This window comes from Nicotiana attenuata, unplaced genomic scaffold, assembly GCF_001879085.1.
Source record: "Nicotiana attenuata strain UT unplaced genomic scaffold, NIATTr2, whole genome shotgun sequence".
NCBI classification, from domain to species: Eukaryota; Viridiplantae; Streptophyta; class Magnoliopsida; order Solanales; family Solanaceae; genus Nicotiana; species Nicotiana attenuata.
Window position 1 is genome coordinate 242,595 of NW_017670622.1, and position 24,418 is coordinate 267,012.

General features: G+C 41.2%; 1 protein-coding gene and 1 pseudogene across 2 annotated transcripts; one reads left to right on the forward strand and one right to left on the reverse strand.

Moving 5' to 3' along the window:
* The first annotated feature begins 5,535 nt into the window (after positions 1-5,535).
* LOC109241615 lies at positions 5,536-6,745 on the forward strand. Of its 2 annotated transcripts, none has more exons than XM_019408377.1 (3): positions 5,536-5,779; positions 5,865-5,931; positions 6,017-6,234. In XM_019408377.1, the coding sequence occupies exons 1-3, from the start codon at positions 5,635-5,637 to the stop codon at positions 6,054-6,056; spliced, it is 252 nt and encodes an 83-aa protein (XP_019263922.1). In that variant the 5' UTR covers positions 5,536-5,634; the 3' UTR covers positions 6,057-6,234. The 2 variants fall into 2 exon arrangements, with proteins under 2 accessions (XP_019263922.1, XP_019263921.1); XM_019408376.1 differs by lacking the exon at positions 6,017-6,234 and adding an exon at positions 6,311-6,745 and having other exon boundaries at positions 5,543-5,779.
* A 3,807-nt stretch (positions 6,746-10,552) lies between these two features.
* Positions 10,553-13,454, reverse strand: LOC109241613 (annotated as a pseudogene).
* Between the last annotated feature and the right edge of the window lie 10,964 nt (positions 13,455-24,418).

Genomic DNA, 24,418 nt, shown 5'->3' on the forward strand with positions numbered 1-24,418 from the left:
AGTTTGCCATTGATTAGCTGATTGCATGGTTATGTGCTAAGTTGGTCCCAGTTCGAGGCGTGCTGGTGAATCCGTTATGGTTCACGCAGATTGAGCCCGAAGAGGGCTCGAGTAAAGGAATATTTTCTACTAAGGTAAGGTTATATCGTGCTTCATAGGTGTTTGAGAATCACGGAATATCTTGAGTTGTTGTAGATAAAGAATGCTCGGTGCATAGGAAAGGAAAGTGGCTTGGTTGCATCAAGGTAAGGTTATATGCTGCAGTGTCAGAAGTGCTAATGAGGCGCAGGTTGTTCGGTTCTTTTGATCGGGCTAATTGCAGTTTGGGTAGAGAGGATGACTATTGAGAATGGTCTAATGCGTTCGGGGGTTTACATGTAATAATTGGAGATTTTCAGGAGAATAATTTAGCTAGAAACTGAGGTTTGCGCTGGAGGGTATCAAGACTTTAGTCATTTCTATATCAATTATGGGATTCTATATATCAGTATTAGGAAAGTAATGTCTTCAGATTCGCAGGAAGTCTTTTCAGGGTAGGTATTCTGAATGCGGTGCTTTTGGGAGCATTTGAAAGAGAATTCAGCGGGTTGTGAGCCTTAGACTGTGTGGTATTATGCTTGGGTCTCGTGTGGCGAGTCTGGGTTGAGGGATTGTGGTGCTACAACAAGAGGGAGTATCAAGTCGAAGGTAACTCAGAAGGAACTCAGATAGATGGGGTAGCTTGGTAGTAGGCCGAATCGGTATGGTAAGGATATGACTAGTTCTTTGGGTGCTTACGAGGTAATGAGTTTCTACAAGTGTTTCACGGCAATGCTCTTGGGTGATAGTGGCCTGCGTAGTTTGGTTGATATAGAAGGATTCAGACCCGATGGTTTAGTTTTGTGCAAAAGGAATCAAGAGAGTTCTTGACGGTTTCTACCACGGTTAGAGAGGTATATTTTCTGCTGGCGTGAAGAGCATGGGATGTGTAATGATTTTATTCTACGTGGGATCAATGGGAAGTTCTTGACTAGTTGAGTACGTAGATGTTTGTGGCTCGGAAGGGAGATGAAGTTCTCATGTTATTCTAGGATGGTATAGTATATGCGGTATGTTTTGGAGGATTGAGATTTGCGTGTGTAAGGTTACGGTTCAGTTCTGAACAGGAGGTCATAAAATCCATAGGCGGCACGGGCAGTTTCAAATAATTAGAGAAATGAGCTTCAGATGATTAGGGGAATGGTCTTCAGATGATTAAGGAAATGGTATTGCTAGTTGGAGGTAATTTGACGATGGTATATGTTTCTAAAAAAGGCAATGTGATTAAGTTGATGGTACTTCGGTAGTATTGCGGCACTTTCTTGTAGATCGACTGCTTATATCGGGTTGCTTGGTGGTACAGAAGAATGTCAGAGTATCTCTCGTGGAATGATTGGGTGTTAAAGATGTGGTATGTATTTGGACGGTGGAATTGGGATCGGATATGGTGATTCGTATGCTGTATGGAGTTGGAGACTGGGAGTTCTCATATTCGGGTGACTATCGGGGTTTGGAGACCCAAGTGGATCTTTTACTGCTTGGTATGTTATATTTTGGATGTGATATTAGGTATAGACTGGTTATCGCATTGTTGTGTCATTCTGAGCTATTGCGCTAAGGCAGCGATGTTGGCTATGCCGGGAATGCCACAGATTGAGTGGCGAGGTTCGATGGATTATGTTCTTAGTAGGGTGGTTTTATATTTCGAAGACCAAGCGGATGGCTGGAAAGGATTGTCCTTCTTATTTGGGCTTTCGTGATGGATGTCAGTGTAGAGACTCCTACCATTGATTCAGTTCCGGTGGTGAGGGACTTTCGGATGTGTTCTTGTGGCCAGGCATATCGCCGGCAAGGTTGTTGATTTCGGTATTGATTCGATGCCGGGCACCGTATAGTATAGCACCGGCAGAGTTAAAGGAGTTGAAGGAGCAACTTCAGGGTTTCCTTGATAAGGGGTTTGTGGGCAGGCCAATGTGGATGTGTGTTCTAACTTGAGCCGGCTTGGTTGGATCCGAGTTGTAATGTTGAGGGATGTGTTGATTCGATTGTTATTGAGCTTACCGGTAATTTGGGGGAGATCTATGAGTTACCTTTCTGTGTTGCGAGGCATTATGATTTGTTGGTTATAGGCACATATGATGCGGTTCTATTGGGGTTTGATAATGGAAGTCGAGCGGGAAGAGTAATTGGGTATTGCTCGGTGAATGGCGTATCGGTTATGTCCTTTCGGGTTGTGTGGTGTATGTTATTTGCTTCACCATGGGGATGATGATTTGCTTTTGTGCCAGACATCAAATTGCGCGTGGTTGTCTATTTCGAGCATGGGGAGCTTGAGGTTCAGCTCTTTCAATTGAGTCATTTTCATGATTTGAGTATGTTCGGACTGTTGCTTATTGGTGCGCGTATTGCGCAAGTTGTGACTTTAGTCTGTATTGAGGTGTCATGTCACCAGAGTAGTTGTGTTGGAATTAGATAAGATCGTTGGGATCTTTAATGAATACAACGGATTCAATTTCAGCATGTTGGGAGGAATAAATATCGAGGTTCGGCTCATAAATTTGCTATGGTCCTTGCCAAAGGAGAAGTGGCTTCATGAATGGTTGATCTCAGAAATGGTTATCGTTTATTGCGTGTTTCATTTATCATTGGCAGGGCATGAAAGTGTTGGAATGAGACCTTAGTTGATAAGAGGTTTTCTATCGGTATTCGGTTGCCGTGTGCAGTTGCTGTGATTAGAAGTTATCGCTGCAAGCGTTTGAGTTATGTGGTACGTTATGAAATTGCACCTGAGGTTGCTGGTATGAGTTATTACAGCTTGTTCGGGCTTATTTCCAGTATAAATGTGAGGTTCTGATCGTATTGATGATTTCAGAAGTGGAAATGTGGTTCTATGATTTATGGGCTAGATTGGATTGTGAAATTTCAGTTACCATGTGTTATCAGACCTATATGAGATAGAGTAAGTGGTATCACCCCGGGTATATGCATGGCAAGGTTATTCAACGATTGGTTGGCTGTTGGAACAACTCTGGGCACGTTCGAGGACGAACGTATGTTTAACTGGGGGAGGATGTAACGACCCGACCGGTCGTTTAGAGCTTTTGCATTTTGTTCGTCAGTTTCCGGGCATGACTTGCCCCGTGTGATGTATTAAGACTCATATAAATCGTTGGTTTTGGTTTTCAGGGTAATCAGAATGAATTTGGAAGAACAGTTCCCAGTTTGAAGCTCGAAATTTGAAATGTTTGACCAAGATTTGACTTGTTAGTATTGATCTCGGATCGGAATTTTTATGATTTGGTTAGCTCCGTTAGCTGATTGTGGCTAGATTTGGAGCATCCGGAGGTCGATTCGTGCGGGTAAAGGCATCGCGGGCTAGAGTTTGGACCAGATCGAGGTAATGATTGTAAATACTGTCCTGAGGGTTTGAAACCGCGAATTTCACATCGTTGTGCTACTTTGGGGTGACGCACACGTTAGATGACGAGCGTGGAGCCGTGCATCGTTGGGGATTGTGACTTGGTCCGTCCCGTACGACTGTTAAGTCGCGTATTTGATTTGAAATTTTATGATATTACATATTTTAGAGATTGATATTATAATTTGGGTTGTATGCCATGTTTGGGGCCTTGTGCCGACCTGTTGAGACCCTTAGGGGCATTTTTACTATTTTTCCTCACTCTATTTGTTTGAAAGCATAACCTCAGTCATGTTTTACCTGTTTATTTTTTTTTTCTGGTTTCATCACTTTACTTCTTAAAAATAAGAAAAACTGTTTGGGTTGAGTTCCCTGATTTACTAATAGACCGAGGGTCTGATTGTGAGGATAATGACTGAGATAGACCGAGGGTATGATAGTGAGGTCAATGACTAAGAGAGGCCGAGGGCCTGGATGTGAGGGTTTCATATTTATGGATCAAGCTGCATGCCGCAGCAATATATATATATATATATATATATATATATATATATATATATATATATATATATATATATATATATATATATATATATATATATATATNTATAGCGCTTGGGCTGTAGGAGCCCCTCCGGAGTCTGCACACCCCTAGTGAGCACAGTCGACTATATATATGGATCGGGCTGCACGCCGCAGCGATATATGGATCGGGCTGCACGCCGCAGCGGTTACTATATGGTACCTATTGAGTGTGAGTGCTGAGTGTGAGCGCTGATTGGTAAGAGTTGAGTCACGAGTGACTGAGAGGCTTGCCCGAAGGGCTATATATATATACATGTACATGAGTGATGTTTTGCCTGAGGGGCTAGTTCATGAACTTACTGTTTTCACTCCTCTTTAGAGTGAGTTTCCAATGAACATGGTGATTTAATTACTGTTTTCACTCATCTTTAGCCCGAACCTCTATTGAAAATGTTGGACAAATATTTTAAATAATCTTTCATTTAAACTGAAGTTTTTAAGCTACGAAAAGGACTGTGAATTTTCTGTTATGCCCGAGGGGCCGTATACGAACTATGTTTCGCCCGAGGGGCCGGTGATGATTTTCATCTATTTTATTAGAAATGGTATTGAACCCCTACTGAAACTGTTGGAAAGCATTCTTTTTTTCAAATGATTTTTACACAAAAGCTAGATTTTAAATCAGACGATTGACTCGTATTCTCATTTGGAAGCCTGTTGTGCTTATTGAGTTATCATAAATGTGGATTCATCATTTTCCTATTGCTCAGTCTTTATTTACTCTTATTACTTACTGGGTTGGAGTACTCACATTACTCCCTGCACCTCGTGTGCAGATTCAGGTATTTCGGAACCCGGTAGCGGGTGTTGATTGCTCGGAGGCGGAGTGTTGGAGTTAGCAAGGTGGCTGCACGACATTCGCAGCACTGCTTTCCTTCCGTCTCATTTCCATTACTGTATTTAGCACATTTTTAGACTCTTGTCATATTCAGACCTTGGTAGGTGCTCACGACTAGTGACACCACGATTTGGGCTATGTTTGGGTTGTACTTCCGCATTTTATTGACATTATCCGCTACTTAATATTAGTAAATCATGTTTTAGACTGCTTTATGTTGTTTAACTATTTAAAAAGCTAAATTGAGTTTAGTTGGCTGGCCTTGTCTGCACGAGAGACGTCATCACGATCGGGTTCAGAGAAATAGGGTCGTGACATTTTGAAAAGAGAAAAGAGGAAGATTAGGATTTTTGGCGATGGAGATGATGAGAGAATTGAATTTGGGGAAAAGTGAGAGAGTGTAAAATCTGATAAATGAAAGTGAGAGAAGAAAGAAAGGAATTAGAATTAGGGAAAATTTATGTGGGACAGAGGAAAAAGGGAAGTGGGGTATAGCCATAGGGGTTTTAAAAGAGATGAGCCAATGTGGGTAATAAAACAACAATTGGGCTAATAATGGTGATGAAGAAGATATCCGTGGGTTTGAATGACAGTTTAATAAACATTAGGGGTCTATGTGAAGAGCCTGAATATAATAACATAGAACATAACTATTGAGAAGAAATATCCTAAAGATATCACTTCAGTTAAAATTTTGACCACAAGTGACAAGATATATTTATTTGAAGGTCTAGCACTATCCATCCACAGATTATCTGCAGATTTTTTTCAAAAAATGGCAGCTAAAATGGCTGTGTCTTCTGCACTTTGCATGAACTTTGCAGTTGTATCAAGGGAACTTTTTTCACCTTCTCCACAACCCCTCAGTTTAAGCTCATGGAAAAGAAGGGGAAACCATTTCAGAGTTTCTGCAAAATTAGGTTTGGTTTAAATATTTAAGTTCACCAAGTTAATAGTATATAGTTTATTATGATATTAGAAGATGGTTTTGGTGATTCTTGATAGGGGGAGGAGAAGGTGATGTCAAGAAAGACAAGAAGAAATTCATCACTAAAGAACAAGAACCTGAACAGTAAGTTTTCCATATAGTGATTGATTTCTGTCTTGTTTTTATTATCAGTTGTTTTGCTTTTCTTGATTTTGATTATTTTGTCAAGAGCACATTGGATATCTGAAGGTGAGCCATGGCGTAACTAGTAAAGTTGATGCCTTGTGATCAGGAGGTCACGGGTTCAAGCTGTGGAAACATCCTCTTGCAGAAATGCAGGGTAAGGCTGTGTCCAATAGAACCTTGTGGTCCGGCCCTTCCCCGAACCGCATAGTGGGAGCTTAATGCACCAGACTGTTTTTTTTTTTTTTTTTACATTAGATATTTGACAAGAAGATCGAATTTTCCTGAATTAGTTTTAGTTTATTGAGACAAGTAAGTGAAGGGGATTGCCTGGTTTTAGGTATTGGCAGACAGCAGGAGAAAGAGCAGGGGAAAACCCTATGATGACACCTCTTCCCTATATAATCATATTTGGAATGTCAACACCCTTTGTGATCTTGGCTATTGCTTTTGCTAATGGTTGGATTAAGGTTCCAATAAGATGATTAAAGACTGATCCACAGAGAGTTGCAAGAAGGACTTATGGATGTCTGATTCTATTTATTCTGCACTGACCTTTTTCTTCAGCTGAGTTTGCAATGTATAAGAGTTACCCCAGTTCAATACACAATTTTTTGTTTATAATTTTCTGTATCATAGGCAGATATCGAATTTCAAGTTGGTTGGTGCAGAGTATTGCTGCATTTGTTATTCTGTTCTGGTACCGTCCGTAATGTGTATCCTCCATTTTGACAATTGAAAGGAGCAAAAGCCTAAATACAGTTCTCTTGTCAGATGTTCTTTTGTGAAAGTATTTGAATATGATCGAGTATGAGAACGGACTATGGTTATCTTTGATCATGTGAAAAAATTTGAGCATCCAACAGAAGACGTAAGTCAATAACTGGAGTAGGCCAATACTTTTATAATCTTCACCTTTTTCTTGATGCATTTCTGCTGGAAGACTTACATCCTTGTTAAAAAAGAGGAGAAAACAGAAACTTCAGATGATCAAAGGATGATAAATATTTTGTTGATACATATCAAGTAAGTTTCCCTTCAGCTCTCTCTGAGTGTGCAACCATAAAAAAATAAGTAGATTGAAATCTACAACTCCAAATATATTTCAAAGTTCATGCTTAGCAGAAAGAGAAATGTATAGGGTAAAATATGCTCATTTTAAATGATCGCATAATAGAGTGACACGTGGAGCCGGAGACAGATGAAGAGCAAGGCAAGTGGAAATCAAGTCCGGGGGCAATAATCTCGATTTTCCCCGAAGGAAATGTTGCTCATAAAGACAAATAAATGCATGCCACCTGGTAGCATTCAATGGAGAATATTCTGCAGTATTACATACGTAGTCCGTTATAGAGAACATGATATTTGTAGCCTGCCGTTACACATTTATCAATGGGCCCCATAATAATCATTTAAGGGAACTTTGATCCTAGGACCTTATTCCCTAGATGCAGCTATAAATAGTAACTTAAATAATCATTGCAAGGGAGACGAATTTTCTGACAAACTTATGTTATATACTGTTCAAAAGCTCAATAACATTTTATTTCTTGCTTATTTATATTGTTATTATTGCCTTCGGAAGCTTTGCTCCCGGAACCAAGCTATCTGTTGTCTTATCTCGATTTCAACGCTAAGTCTTGCATTCTTATTTAAGTTATTTATCATTTTTGGGATCAAATCGATTCGCTTGTCTATAAACCACGTATAAATTTAACTGTATCGTTATATGAGTAAACAAGAAACTTGATGCTTTCTGAGTCTCTTGGCAGATCACTCTTTAACGCATAGGGCTACATAGGCAGAAAAGGCATGGGAGCAGAGCTTCATGAATGTATAGTAGTTTTGATTCAGACATACAATAAATACTACACCTCAATCTGAAGCAAGTTAGGTCCGTTATATGAATCCTCGTTGATCTATGTCGTTGCATTTAAGCTTATGCCAGTTAAATCCTATTTATTTCAAATATATGCAAAGAACAAATTGGTCATCATGTGGTCCACCTTTCATTGCAACAGTCTACATTTAGTTTTGTCAAGGGCAGACCCTCCTGTTAGGCAGTCGCAGCAGGTCCGGACACAACACTACCTTCAGCTGGAAATATATTATGTAGTTGAATTCCAGAAAAAATTGGAAGTATATGTTGGAGTTACATGACAGCTTTGGACTATATTTTGGGCTGTAATTAGTTAGTAGTGTAGTTGGGCCACAGGCCCATTATAGTTATTTACTTCCGCTTGTATTTTGTATTCTTTGTGTTATGGCAATAAGCCCATTGTATATAAGGGACTAGGGAACATTCTAGAGATACATAACATGAAATTCAATAGACAGCTTTTGCTCAGCACTTCATTCTCTTCCTCTCCTAAACCTTAACTACGAATTCATCGACTTCGCTCAATTTTTGAGCTTAACATGGTATCAGAGCCATGAAATCGTCGATCCTTCATCTCCTAATTTCATCGATGTTACCCTTGGAGATTTTGGTTCGTTAGCTACTTTATTTTTCTCATCCTCTCTTAGTCGTCGGAGTTTCGTCCTGTTTTTCATTTTTTTTACTGCTTCTTTTGCTCGATTGAGTTGGAGTGTCATAGATATCTAAGAATTTTGTGCAAAATTTGTGCGATTCATTCATCAATTGGAGTTTTTGGAGGATTTTCTTCAAAGCTAGGGTTCAGTTCTCAGTAATCTTCAAGCAATCTTTAAGGCCTTTTACTTCTTCAGGTCGCGAAGAAGTTTGGTACACTCTTTCCTATTTTTGCATCTGTTGATTCTGTTTTTAGGAGATTAAGATTTGTTGGAAATTAACTCCCTTTTTGAGTATTTTTCGTGAAAATCATGGGTGATTCCAGTGCAAATATTGGTCCTTACGTTCCTGAACCTACTAGTCATTTGTTTCTACTTCCTTCTGATGTGCCAGGCATATCTCTTGTTAGTGTTCCTTTCTCTGGGACAGGTTTTGGGGGTTGGAAGCGAAGTATGATAGTTTCGTTGTCTAATAAAAACAAAATTGGATTTATAGATGGCTCATACATTAAACCTGCTGAGACTTCTCCTCAGTATAGACAATGGGATAGATGTAACAACATGGTCATATCATGGTTGACCAATTTCTTATCCCCAGACATTGCTGAAAGTGTACAATATTCAGAAACAACTGAGAGTATTTGGAAACAATTAAACAACAGATATAGGACTGTTAGTGGGACTAAATTCTTTGAGATTAAAAGAGAACTTTCCTCCACTTATCAAGGATCCCTAGATGTTGCTTCTTCCAATTCTTCCACCTTGGTATGCAAACTTCAAAAGTCTCTTTATGGTCTTAGACATGCATCTCGTCAGTGGTATGCAAAGTTATCACAAGCTCTTTGCTCTAGAGGGTATACTCACTCTTTGAATGACTATTCATTATTTGTTAAAAAGACTCGGTCCTCTACTATTTTCATAGTTGTTTATGTGGATGACATCATACTCACTAGTGATGATTTATCTGAGGTTTCAGCTCTTAAGTCATTTCTGGATGAGCAATTCAGAATTAAAGACTTGGGACTCCTTCACTATTTTTTGGGTATTGAAGTTTTTTATCATTCTTCAGGTGCTATTTTGCATCAAAAGAAGTTCATTAATGATTTACTTGATGAATATCATTGTTCTGATGTTTCTGAGGTTGTTGCTCCTTTAGATATTTCACTTAAACTACATGCTGATGTTGGGGATCTGTTACCTCAAACTGACAAGTATAGGAGTTTAGTTGGGATGGGAAGTTGAATTACTTAACTCACACTAGGCCTGATATGTGCTTCACTGTCTAGCATCTAAGCCAATTCCTACAGGCCCCTAGAATTCCTCCCATGACTGGTGCATTACATGTTTTGCGATATTTGAAGGGTACACTTGATCATGGGGTATTCCTTAACAACTTCTCTGATTTCTCCTTACTGGCTAGCTATGATAGTGATTGGGCTGCTTCTCCAACTTCTAGAAGATCTGTTACTGGTTTTTGCATTCATTTAGGGGGCAGCCTCATTAGTAGGAAGTCTAAAAAGCAGCCTATTGTTTCTTTATCCTCCGCTGAAGCTGAATACAGAGCCATGAGTAAGGTGGTTGCAGAGTTAGCTTGGGTGGTTCGATTGTTGGCTGATCTGGGAGTGCCCTTTACTACTCCTGTTCCTCTTCTGTGTGACAGCCAGGCTACAATTCATATAGCCAAAAATCCTGTCTTTCATGAGCGTACTAAATATATCGAAGTGGACTGTCATTTTATTCGCACCAAGTTGGCTGATGGGCTCATTTCTTTATCTCATGTTCCAACTTCTTCACAAATTGCTGATATTTTTACCTAGACCTTGACAGGTTTGCAGCATCGTCTATTATCGAGCAAGTTGGGTGTGCGCCCACCCTCCAACTTGGGGGGGGGGGTGTTGGAGTTACATGACAGTTTTGGACTATATTTTGGGCTATAATTAGTTAGTAGTGTAGTTGGGCCACAGGACCATTATAGTTATTTACTTCCGCGCGTATTTTGTATTCTTTGTGTTATGGCAATAAGCCCATTGTATATAAGGGACTAGGGAACATTCTAGAGATACAAAACATGAAATTCAATACACAGCTTTAGCACGAAATCTATAGAACTAAGTACAACCATTGATTTGATTATTGCAGCCTTTCTGGATGTAAAGATGGATCATAACGGCTGGTAAAGGCTTCTGTGTCGCCATACTATGCCCGAATGAAGATGGTAGGTTGGGGGGTGTCTGTTGTAGCAGATGCGGCAAAACAGGTAACTTTTCATTAAAATCCTCTGAACTGAAAGGTGCATTGCTGTAGCTTGATTCAGGGGATGGAGGTGATTCTGGCCAACGTACTGATGTTATTCAGGACATCTGGAATAATATCCTGCCAAAGAAATTAGCGCAATAAGTAAAAGCGAACAATGTAGAGTAAACGAAAAACCATAAGGGCAGAGCAATAGCAAGAAACCATTTCCAATCTCTCAATGTAAAATATTGATCTACAGGCTTCATCATGTTGAGCAAGACTTAGAATCATCAGTTCCACAAGAAAGAAGTATTTTGATCGTTAGATATTGCTAGCATGATATCTTTATTTACAGCACAAGAAGAATTTCCTTTAATAAGAATTCACATGCATTACTTCATATGGATTTTGTTGGGATCGAAAATAACAAGGTGTCATGTGGAAGCTAACAAAGTAAACCTTGGCGACGATAAACAGATGACAAAATAAAAATATGTTATAATTAAGAGAATATGATAATGTGGTTTGGTCAATTGACCTACATATGAGAATAGTTAAGCATGGTTGGAACATTCTGAAATTATGATGGTCGAAACAAATCAAAAATATTTGAGAAAATTTGCTACAAATAATAAGAAGAGTAAGATTAAGGAGACTGCACTGCAACCTTATCTCCAGCTGCTGGTTTTTAACTCAAGTCCTTATTCTCAGTATAGTTCTTGTCATGATAATCTCCATTAACCCCATATGTTGCAGTCTCTTGAGCCAACTTTAGACCACCATTTTGTCAATCTGACTTACTAGTTTATTACTACCTTTCTGATCTAGCTAGGCTTTCACCACTCACCAGTGTCATGTCATGTTTCATATATGAAATACTAGATAGTGTGACCTCGATTTATCAATATAACAAGTTAGATGAAATCTTTCAGTAAGGAGTATCCTATTCCAAGTTAAAAATCAAACTACCTCACAAGAAGAATACCTGCAAATCCAAGACACTAAATACTTTTCCCATATCGTCACAATCACTTGGAAAATCTAGAGCGTGCCTCCATTGTCCCCTGATGGCAACACCTTCTGATCTTCATGATGGTGAAGTCTTGGTTTGTTCTTTGCGTGTAATCTCTAGTGTATGGATTGAAATCTTTTTGTTAAACAAATAAGCTTAGAGCAAACTGACCTCTCAAAACAAGAAAGGCTAAAATGCTGCGTGATTTCTTCTTATCTACCTATGCGTTGGTGGGCAAAGTTACCCAATATTTATTCTGGTAGGTGGTAGAAGGTACCCAATGGAATAGTCGAGGTGCGCTCAAGCTAGCCTGGATACCACCATTACCAAAACGAAAGATAAAATGGTTAAATATAATTATACCTCGTCTTCCATCCATTCCATGATCCCTCCACAGCTACTTCATTTCCTTCATGTCTCCATGTGAGTATTATTGGTATACCATTTTCAGAAGGCATCTTTCCATACTCCATTATCTGTTGGCCTGAGTGGTTTTGGTTTTGATGATTAACCAAGGAACATATGTATAAACCAGGTTCATGGACAGAGTAAACATGGTACGATCAGATTCAAGCAAAAGGCATGCATGTGCAAGGGATAAGCATAAGTGGTTATATATGATATTCCCTGAACGAAAAGGTTACATAATTGATGAGGAGAATGGCTCCTTACGAGAATTCTATCCTAGATAAGGAAAGAGTTACAGATTGAAGTTAATTAGAACTCTTCCACCAAGGAAGAGTAAAGCATCAAGTTTCTAGTTAATCCTAATTCTACTAACTCTATATATTTCATTTGTGGTCTCTTTTATAGATGACACACACACACACTGAAGTTAAGCAAGAATTGAGAGCAAAATAGCAAGGCTTTATAGGGTAAAATCGGTTCATATTAAATACTCGTATAATAGAGCGACACGTGGAACCAGAGACATACGAAAAGTGAGACAGGTGGAAACCAAGACCGGGGAGCAGCAACTTCTATTGGCACCAGAGAGCCCCCAAAGGGAATGTTGCTAATGAAAACAATCGAATGTCTACCACCTGATAGCATTAAATAAAGAATATTCTGCAATATTAAACACATAGTCCGTTATAGAGAATTATTGCATTCATAGCCTGCCGTTACACATTATTCAATGGCCCTCATATATGTCATTTAAGAGGGGCTTGTTCCTAGGATCTTATTCCCTATGTGCAACTATAAATATTAACTTCAACAGCTATTGCAGAGGACATGAATTTTCTGACAAATTAATGCTACCCATTATTTTAAGCTTAATAACAATTTATTTCTTGTTTATTGGTATTATTATTATTGCCTTCGGAAGCTCTGCTCCTATAACCAAGCTATCTGCTGTCTTATCTCGATTTCAACGCTAAGTCTTGCATTTTTATTTAATTTATTTATCATTTTGGGATCAAATCGATTTGCTTGTTTATAAACAACATACAAATTCAACTGTACCGTTTTATGGGTAAACAGTTTGGTGCCCACCGTGAGGCTTAGACAATTGTATTATTGGGTTGATCCTAGCATCTGTTACTAGCCTATTTAATTCTTTGTTTCTTAGTAAAAAATCATTAAAAAAAATGGCAGATAACGATGTCAACATCACGCACACGTTGAGGCCCAAGAAAGTTAGCCTCAACAAGAAGATTCGATCAGCGATACCCGTAACAAGGAGGGCATATCCACGCCAGTCCATGGCGGACAATATACACAACACGTTTGAGAGGCAACTCCTGATGATACTGAAGTCGGGCACGTTGTGGAAACGGTGAGAATCTTAAGGGAGCAACAAAGGGCTATTATGGGCCATCTCTCACGACAAGATCAGGTCATGATAGAGTTGAAGCAAGCATTGTCGGGTGCTTCCAACAACGCGAATGGTAGAGTTCCGGTTCCTCCCGGTGCTCCCGTAAACCAAACAACACAAAGGGTTGATAACAACACCCTGATGGGCGAGGTCGGCTTCGACAGGGCCGGGAACGACAACAGATCTGGAAAAAATAATGAGAATGATCCCTTTAAAACCGAACTCATGCAGTTTGTGAGGGAAATAAACACCCGAATGGATCAAATCTCGGGCGCACCGCCGGTGTTGAAAAGACCGGACTCAAAGAAATACACCTAGTTGTTGTTCAAACCAAGCGCGACACCGGAGTTGATCCCGAAGCGGTTCAAAATGCCTGACGTGCCTAAATATGTTGGGATTTTAGATCCCCGAGAGCACATCACCACATATACAACGGTAGTTAAGGAAATGACTTATCTCCGCACGAGATTGAATCAGTCTTATTGAAGAAGTTCAGGGAGACCCTCACGAAAGGGGACCTGCCATGGTATTCACTTTTATCCGAGCACTCAATAGATTCCTTCAAGATGCTCGTGCATTCTTTTATCAAGGCCCATGCCGGGCCGAGGAAGGTATAGGCCCGAAAGGCCGACATATTAAGAATCGAGCAAGGAGAGTTCGAATTGTTGTGGGAGTTTGTCACTAGATTTCAGAAGGAAAGGATGTTGCTACCGGCCATGCCGGACGAATGGGCAGCTAAGGCATTTACTAAAGGGCTGAATCCGAGAAGTTCAAACGCTTCTCGGAAACTGCAAGAAACTCTGCTCGAGTTCTACCCAATACCATGGGCAGATTTCTACAATCGCTACGAGTCGAAGATAAGAATAGAGGATGACCAGCTCGGTTTCTCGGTGTCAACCAAGGGTCGGGACTGAGAAAAGAATAAGAAAAAGTTGAAGGATGATTTTGATACAGATCGATAGTCTTCTAGAGGTTAATTTTTTCCCTACGAAAGGGCCGAAAGACGCGGAAGAGGTTTCCGATTAGTGGATAGACTCGCTATCGATATGAGAGCTGATCGTGGCAGGAATAAAAGATCGTCACAGGACAAAGAGGTATCGGGCTCCCGGGATTCCACCTACTCCAGATTGTTCGAATATGACTTCAAGGTTAGCATAGTGTAATTGGTATCGACGATGAGGATCATTAAGGAAGCATAGTTCCTGAGGCCGATGAGATCCGACCCTATAGTGCGAATACCATGGGACTAACGACCACCGAACTGGGGACTGCCGTCATCTATGCGAGGAGGTGGCAACATTGTTGAAAAACAGCCATCTCAGGGAGTTCTTAAGCGACCGAGCTAAGAATAATTACGGCCGCAACCGAGATAACGCGAAACCCTCAAAAGCAGGAGAAGATCCTCCTCACCTAACGATCAACATGATTTTCGGGGAGAACCAGATTAATGGTGTAACTTTTTCGATAGCGAAAAAGACAAAGGTATAGGTGACCCATAGAAAGAGACTTTAGGAAGTCACCGAGGACGATATCACCTTCATGGAGGAGGACGTAGATGTACTCCTACTACCGTACAACGATGCCTTGGTAATTTTTCTTAATGTTTTAGATTTTAAAATTAAACGTGTTTTGGTGGACCCAGGAAGTTCAGCCAATATCATCCAATGGAGAGTGTTAGAGCAAGCCAAGTTGACTGGAAGCATCATTCCGGCCACAAAGCTCCTTGCTAGGTTCAACTTAGCAAGTGAGACAACCCGATGGGAGATCCTACTGCCCACAAACGTCGAAGGGGTCGTGAAGATGACCCTGTTTGAAGTAGTAAACGGTGATATGAGTTACAACATTATTCTTGGAAGACCATGGCTACACGAGATGAAGGTTGTGCCGTCAACATACCACCAACTTCTGAAATTCCCAACTCTAGAGGGAATTAAACAAATAAGAAGGGATCAACCGGCGGCAAGAGAGATGAACGCAATCTCGATTTCCAATAGCAAAGGGAAGGAGCATGCAACATATCAATTGTAGGAATCGACACCTGCTCCTGAGCCGAACAAAGTCAACAAGGTGGAGGAGTCGTCGGAATCCTATCAGGTACCGAGATATTTCTAGGTACCAGAAGAAATGGACGCAACCAAATCCACAGTGGAAGAACTCGAGCAAGTCGCATTGTTTGAGAAATTCTTGGAGAGGAAATTTCACTTGGGGACAGGATTAAACCCCAAGTTCAGGTCAGGATTTATAGAATTTCTTAAATTTAATGTTGACTATTTTACATGGTTGCATGTAAGACAGGTATTCCGCCAGAGGTGTCCGTACACAAGTTAAGCCTGGCTCCTAACATCCATCGGGTAAGGCAGAAGAAACGCCCTATTGCCCACATCAGAAACAAATTTGTCAAAGAAGAGGTAACTCGATTGCTTGATATCGGTTCAATCTGGGAGGTAAAGTATCTTGACTAGCTAGCTAATGTAGTAGTAGTTCAAAAAAAGAATAATAAAATTTGCATGTGCGTAGATTATAAGAATCTGAATAAGGCATGCCCAAAAGACTCGTTCCTATTGCCAAACATTGATCAAATGATTGATGCGACAGTCGGGCACGAGTTGATGAGTTTACTCGATGCCTATTCTGGGTACAACCAAATCAAAATGAATCCGGAGGATCAAGAAAAAACTTTGTTCATAACAAACTTTGGCACATATTGCTATAATATGATGCCTTTCGAACTTAATAACGCCGAAGCCACTTACCAGAGGCTTGTAAACAAAATATTTGAAAAACAAATAGGGAAAACAATTGAAGTTTACATAGATGATATGCTGGTTAAGTCTTTAAACGCATGTGATTATCATAAACATCTCCAAGAAACCTTTGACATCCTAAGGAAGCACAACATGAAGCTTAACCCCGAAAAATGTGCATTCGAGGTCAGCTCCGGCGACTTCTTGGGTTCCTGGTGTCACAAAGGGGGATCGAAGTCAACTCCGATAAAATTAAAGCCATCGAGGACATGCGCGACCAGCTATCAAATGTGAAAGAGGTTCAAAGGTTAACAGGAAGACTGACCACTTAAAGCATGTCCTTTTCCCGGAATTCAGAAAAGTGCAATCACTTCTTCTCACTTCTGAAGAAGAACAACAACTTTGAATGGACTCCGGGATGCCAGCTGGATCTGAAAGATTTGAAAAGGTATTTATCGAGCCCTCCATTATTATCGAAATCGGAGGAAGACGAACAGTTGCTGATTTAGTTAGAGCTCAGAGGTAGCAGTAAGTGCCGTTTTATTCCGTGAAGATGAAGGCACGCAATCTCCTATCTACTATTTTAGTAGAATTTTAACGGGAGTCGAATTTTGCTACCCATATCTCAAAAAATTAGCCTTAGCTCTCGTAGTCGCCACTCGAATGCTTAGGCCTTATTTTTAATGTCACCCGATAGCCGTGGTGACAACCTTTCCCTTGCGGAATATCCTTCAAGAACCTGAACTTTCAGGTCGACTGGCCAAATGGGCAGTCAAAATAAGTGAATTTGACATAAAGTATATACCTAGGACTGGGATCAAGTAACAAGTTTTGGCCGACTTTGTGGCCGATTTCAGTCTTGGACTGCAGCCTTTGGCCACTAAAGAAGCGATAATGGTGTCCGAATCGACATTGGGAGTCTGGACTTGTTCATGGATGGAGCTTCCAACATGAAATGGTTCGGGCTCAGGGTAGTGTTAATTAGGCCCTCGAGAGAGACCATGACGTAGACCATAAGAACTGTTCCCTTGACTAACAATAAAGCACAGTATGAGGCTTTGATTGCAGGACTTGAAGTGGCCCGGGGACTGGACTCCGAGATCATCAAAATCAAATGTGATTCCCAATTAGTAGTAAATCAGGTATACAGGATCTTCGACACCAAAGAGTAACACATGCAACAATATGTAGTAAAAGTCTAGAATCTGCTCGCATGGTTCAGGGAATGATCAATCACCCACATCCCGATAGAAGAAAATGCGGAAGCGAACATATAGGCTAATCTGGGATCGTCCACGAAAATGAAGGGGTCAAACTCTGGTACGATCGTGTATCTTATGCATTCGGTATTGGATGTGGACGGTTATTATAAAGTAAATGTGACCAATTTTTTCTGGGACTAGAGAAATGAGATCATCAACTATCTTGAGCATGGAAAACTACCCGAAGATCCCAAGGCATCTCGGGTACTACGCACTAAAGCAGCTCGTTACTACTTCAGGGGAGGCCAATTGTACAGAAAATCTTTCCAAGGCCCGTTGGCCCAATGATTAGCAGCCTCCGAGGCTAATTACATCATGAGAGAAGTTCACGAAGGAATATGTGGAAATCACTCAGGTGCGGATTCCTTGGTATTAAAGCTAACTAGGGCAGGATACTACTGGCCCCGGATGGAACAAGGAGTTAAGGCTTATGTTCATAAATGTGATAAGTGTCAACGCCATGCACAATTGGTGCATCAACCGTCAGATCTATTGCATTTGATTTTGCCACCCTGACAATTCATGAAATGGGGGATGGACATAGTTGGTCCGCTGTCGCCGGCTCCCGGTAAGGTAAGATTTGTTTTGATTTTAATGGACTACTTTTCTAAGTGGGTTAAATCAGGTCCTTACCAGAAAACTGGCGAGCGTAAAGTGGTTGATTTCCTGTGGGAGAACATAATTTGTAGGTTCGGGATACCAAAAGAGATAGCTTGTAACAACGGGCCATAATTTATAGGCGCAAAGGTCATAAAACTCCTTGAAGACTTGAAATTCAAAATAATCACATCATCACCATACCACCCGAGCGCAAACGGCCAAGCAAAATCAACAAACAAAGTGATTATTCAAATTCTTAAAAAGAGATTCGAAGCAGCTAAAAGCAAATGGCCCGAAGAGTTATCGGGACTGTTGTCGGCATACCGAACAACGACCAAGTCAAGCACAGGAGAGACACCTTTCTCTCTCATGTACGAAGCAGAACCCCTAATCCAGGATCCACTTATTCCTATGTATCGTCTTACTTTGCTCCATATTTTGATATATCCCGTGATTCTTTGAGTTCTTCTATTTATGTGTCCATGCTTGTGGGAGATTCCATTGTTGTTGACCAAGTGTATCGATCGTGTTTAGTTGTTCTTGGTGGTTTTGAGACCAGAGCCGATCTATTGTTGCTCAGTATAGTAGATTTTGATGTTATTTTAGGCATAGATGATTGTCGCCCTATCATGCTATTCTTGATTGATGGACTAGTTGTCGCCCTATCATGGTATTGATTTGTTACCGGACACTCAGACCATTTCTATTCCACCATATCGTATGGCCCTAGCAGAGTTGAAGGATTTTAAGGAGCAGTTGCATGAGTTGCTTGATAAGGGTTTCATTCGGCCCAGTGTATCACCTTGGGGTGCTCCGATCTTGTTTATAAAGAAGAAGGATGGTTCTATGTGTATGTGTACTGATTATTGCCAGTTGAACAAGGTTACGGTGAAGAACATGTATCCATTGCCACACATTGATGACCTATTTGATCAAGTACATGCCATAGTATTCTCAAAGATTGACTTGCGTTCAGGCTATCATTAGGTGAAGATTTGGGAGCCGGATATCCCAAAGACTGCCTTCAGGACTCGGTATGGCCATTACAAGTTCCTTTTGATGTCATTTGGGCTGACCAATGCCCCAGCAGTATTCATGCACTTGATGACAGTGTATTCTAGCCCTATCTTCACTCATTCGTCATTGTGTTTATTGACGACATTCTGGTTTACTTGCAGAGTTGGGAGGATCATGAGCAGCACCCGAGGATCGTGCTTCAGACCTTGAGACAAAAAAAGTTGTATGTAAAATTTTCAAAGTGTGAATTCTGGCTTGATTCAGTGGCATTTTTGGGTCATGTAGTGTCTAGTGAGGGGATTAAGGTAGATCTGAAGAAGATTGAAGCAGTGTAGAGTTGGTCCAGACCGTCTTCTGCTACGGAGATCAGGAGTTTTCTTGATTTGGCAAGGTATTACCGTTGATTTGTAGAGGGTTTCTTGTCTATTGCTTCACCAATGAATAGATTGACCCAGAAGGGTGCTTCGTTCAGGTAGACTGTGGAGTGTGAGGAGAGATTTCAAAAGCTCAAGACTGCTTTGACTACAGCCCCAGTGTTGGTGTTGCCTACGAGTTCGGGGTCTTATACTGTGTACTATGATGCATCACGTATTGGTCTCGGCACGGTGTTGATGTTAGACGGTAGGGTGATTGCCTACGCGTATAGACAGCAGAAGGTGCATGATGAGAACTATCCTGTCCATGACCTTGAATTAGCAATTATTATTCATGTCTTGAAGATTTGGCGGCACTATTTGTACGGTGTCCCTTGTGAGGTCTATACCAACCACCAGAGTCTGCAGCATCTGTTCAAAAAAAGGATCTTAACTTGCGAAAACGGAGGTGGTTGGAGTTGCTTAAGGACTATGATATCACCATTCTATATCATCCCGGAAAGGCCAATGTGGTGGCCGATGTCTTGAGTTGAAAGGTAGAGAGCTTGGGCAGTTTAGCATATCTACCGGCAACGGAGAGGCCATTAGCATTGGACGTTCAGGCCTTGGCCAACCAGTTTGTTAGATTGAATATTTCTAATTTGAGTCGAGTTTTGTCTTGTGTGGTTTCTTGGTCTTCTCTTTATGATCGTGTCAGAGAGCGTCAGTATGACGACCCCCATTTGCTTGTCCTTAAGAAAACGGTTCAGCACGGCGATGCAAATGAGGTCACTATTGGGGATGATGGTGTGTTACGGATGCAAGGCAGGCTATGTGTGCCCAATGTATATGGTTTGCATGAGCTGATTCTTCAAGAGGCCCACAATTCGCGGTACTCCATTCATCCAGGTTCCGCCAAGATGTATCAGGACTTGATGCGGCACTATTGGTGGAGGAGGATGATGAAGGACATATTGGAATATGTAGCTCGGTGCCTAAACTGTCAGCAAGTGAAGTATAAGCATCAGAGGCCTGGTGGTTTGCTTCAGAGGCTAGAGATTCCTAAGTGGTAGTGGGAGCGTATCACTATGGATATTGTTGTTGGACTCCCACGGACTTAGAAGAAGTTCGACGTGGTATGGGTCATTGTGGATAGGTTGACCAAGTCAGCACATTTCATTCCAGTGGCAGTTACCCATTCTTCAGATCGGTTAGCTGATATCTACATCCGCAAGATCGCCCGTCTTCACGGTGTGCCTGTGTCTATCATTTCTGATCGAGGTACGTAGTTCACCTTGCACTTCTGGAGGACTGTACAGTGTGGGTTAGGCATGTGGGTGGAGTTGGTGGAGTTGAGTACATCATTTCATCCCAAGATGAATGGGCAGTCTGAGTGCACTATTCAAATATTGGAGGATATGATTCGCGCTTGCGTTATGGATTTTGGGAGTTCTTAGATCAGTTCTTGCCGCTTGCGAATTTTGCCTACAACAACAACTACCAGTCGAGCATTCAGATGGCTCCCTATGAGGCATTACATCAGAGGCAATGCCGCTCGCCAGTTGGGTGGTTCGTGCAGGGGAAGGCTCGGTTGTTGGGTACAGATTTGGTACAGGATACCTTGGATAAGGTCAAGATTATTAGTATCGACTTCGCACCGCTCAGTCTAGGAAGGAGAGTTATGCCGACCGTAGAGTTCGTGATGTTGCATTCATGTTTGGAGAGAGGGTATTGCTCCCGGTTTCACCCATGAAGGGCGTGATGAGGTTTGGGAAGAAGGGCAAGTTGAGCCCTATGTATATCGGACCCTTTGAGATTCTGGAGAGAGTGGGTGAGGTGGCCTACAAGCTCGCATTGCCACCTCATTTATTAGCAGTTCATCCAGTGTTCCTTGTGTCCATGCTCCGAAAGTATCACGGTGATCCGTCCCATGTGTTATATTTCAGCTCAGTTCAATTGGACAAGGATTTGACTTATGAGGAGGAGCCAGTGGCTATTCTAGCCCGGCAGGTCCAGTAGTTGAGGTCTAAGAGTTATCCTTCAGTTCAGGTGTAGTGGAGAGGTCAGCCGATCGAGGCAGCCACGTGGAGTCCGAGCCGGACATGTGGAGTAGATATCCATACCTTTTTACCAATCCAGGTACTTTTCTATGTCCGTTCTAGGACGAACGTTTATTTTAGAGGTAGAGAATGTGATGACCCGATAGGTCATTTATAGTTTTACCCTTCATTTTTGTATTCCAAGACCTCGAATAACTCCGTTTAGCCTTCCTCGATATGGGTGTGCAGCTCGTGTCCTTTTTCCAGAAGGTTTTTATGAGAAAATTAATGAAAATATGAAATCGTGCCTTAAAACTCATTTTAGTTGACTACGGTCAATGTTTTGTGTAAACGGACCTGGATAAGTATTATGACGGTCCCGATGGGTCCGTATCGTGATTGGGGACTCGGGCGTATGCTCGAAATCGAATTCGGAAGTCCCTGACTTGATTTATCATAATATGTTCAAAACTAGAAGCTTAAAGGTTTAAAGAATTCATAAGTTTGACCGTAGTTTGACTTTGATGCTACCGGGTTCGAATGTCAGTCCCAGAACTTGGTATAGGTTCATTTCAGTATTTATGACTTGTCTGCAAAATTTGGTGCAAAACGAAGTTGATTTGACGTGATTCGCACGTCCGGTTGACAAATGGCATGTTCTTAAGCTTCATTGCAAATTTCTTTTGTTTTGGTATCCAATTTGAAGTTTTAGGTGTTATTTTGGTGTTTTGATCGTGCGAGCAAGTTCGTATGATGTTTTTACACATATGTGCAAGTTTGGTTTGGAGCCCGGAGGGCTCGGGTGAGTTTCGGATTGCATGCGGATGTTTTTGAACTTAGGAGTAAATGCTAGTTTAGCTTCTGCTGATTTCTGGTGCATACTTCTTAGCGATTGCGAAGATACTCCCGCGATCGCAAAAAGTAGTTTTGGGACTGGGGTGGATTTAATCATCGCGAACGCGATGCCTGGTATGCGAACGTGAAGCTTTGGAGGGTTGCCCTTCGCGAATGCGGACAGCCTTATGCGAATGCGTAGTATTGAGGGACCTGGGAAGGGGGGGCTATGGGTTGCTCTACGCGACGTGAGCCCTAGCTCGCAAACGCGAAGGCTTGGGGGGAAATCCTTCGCGAACACGTGAGGAAAGTCGCGAACGCGTAGGCCATTTGGGTCGTTGTGCATCACGAACGCGGAAGGCCCTTCGCGAACGCGAAGAAGGCCTAACACCTAGACCTTAAAACATTCCAAATACGGGATTTTACCTATTTTCACCAGCTTTTCACTAGAGCTCGGCCTAGAGGTGATTTGAAGGAGAAATTTCATCACCCTTTCATAGGTTAGTGTAATTTAACTTATATTCTTCCATTTCCATCATCATCCACTAATTTCTAGCCATTACGGTAGAAAATTAGGGATTTGAGAATAATTGGGGGGTTTTGGAAATTTTGGATTTAGACCTCAAATTGAGGTCGAATTTCGAAACTATTTACATACTCGGGCTTGAGGGTGAATGGCTAAATGGGTTTTGGTCCGAATCTAGGGTTTTGACCTAGCAAGCCCAGGGTTGACTTTTGTTGACTCTTTGGGAAAAGTGTGAAGATATTAACTTTATGTCTTGTAAGTGATTTCTCTAGCATTATTTGATGTTATTGAGTCGATTTTGATTAGATTCAATTGGTTTGGAGGCGAATTTTAGAGGAAAGGCACCAGTAGAGCTTTGATTTGCTTGCAGAGCGAGGTAAGTATTGTGTCTAACCTTGATTAGAGGAAATTAGGAACCCTTGAGCTATGTGCTATGTGAATTACTTGTGTAGCGGCGTATATGCAAGGTGACGGGTGTATATACACCGTTAAAAATACTTGTTTCCATTTTTTTCCACATTTCATTGATTATTTTATTCCATGTCTCAACTATTACATGCTTCAATTGCTACTTGTCATTTTTTTTATTCTAGTATTAAAAATGCTAGTTTCTCTATGCTTCCATGATTAACTTCTACTTGCCCTAATTGACTTACTTGTACCCTTTAGTTGTCGTTTATTTGACTTGTCTTGCTGCTTAGTACTAATTATAGCAATTCTTCCTTTGGTATGAGATTTCCTTCATGGTTCTTCTTTCATATTCGTTAATCGTAGAGATCCTTATGGTTCGAGTTGTTGAATTGATTTAATTTATTGATTAGTGTTTATGGGTCGGGTTGCACGCCGCAATGGGTAGAATAAAGGAGGATTGATATTGATATGGTGGGATTAGGTTGCACGCCGCAACATGTGAAATAAGGGAGGATTGATATGGTGAAATAAGGGAGGATTATGATATTGACTCTTGATTATATGATGGGATCGGGTTGCGCGTTGCAACATATTTTACTTGTTATTATTGATATTGATATGGTTAAGGGAGAATCATGTTTGTACGGTGGGATCGGGTTGCACGCCGTAGCGGTTTGTATTCTGTTGCATTCGGTGTTACATACGAGATTCTAAGGATTGGTATTCCTAGTTTTACTGATTTTCGAGGATTGAGTTTACTGTCATGAGTTAGCTGCTTTATTTTCCTGTATTTCCTTTCTTGTCATTATTATTGTACTGCGTATAGGTTATTGTAAGTGACCCGCCTTAGCCTCGTCACTATTTCGTTGAGGTTAGGCTCGGCACTTACAGAGTATATGTGGTCGGTTGTACTCATACTACACTATGCACTTCTTGTGCAAACTTTGGAGTCGGTCCCAGCAGCGGTTAGTAGATTGCTCGGATCGGACATCTGACGGAGACTTGAGGTACAGTTGATTGGCATTCGCAGCCCTGAAGTACCCTTCTACTTTATCCTAGCTGTTTAT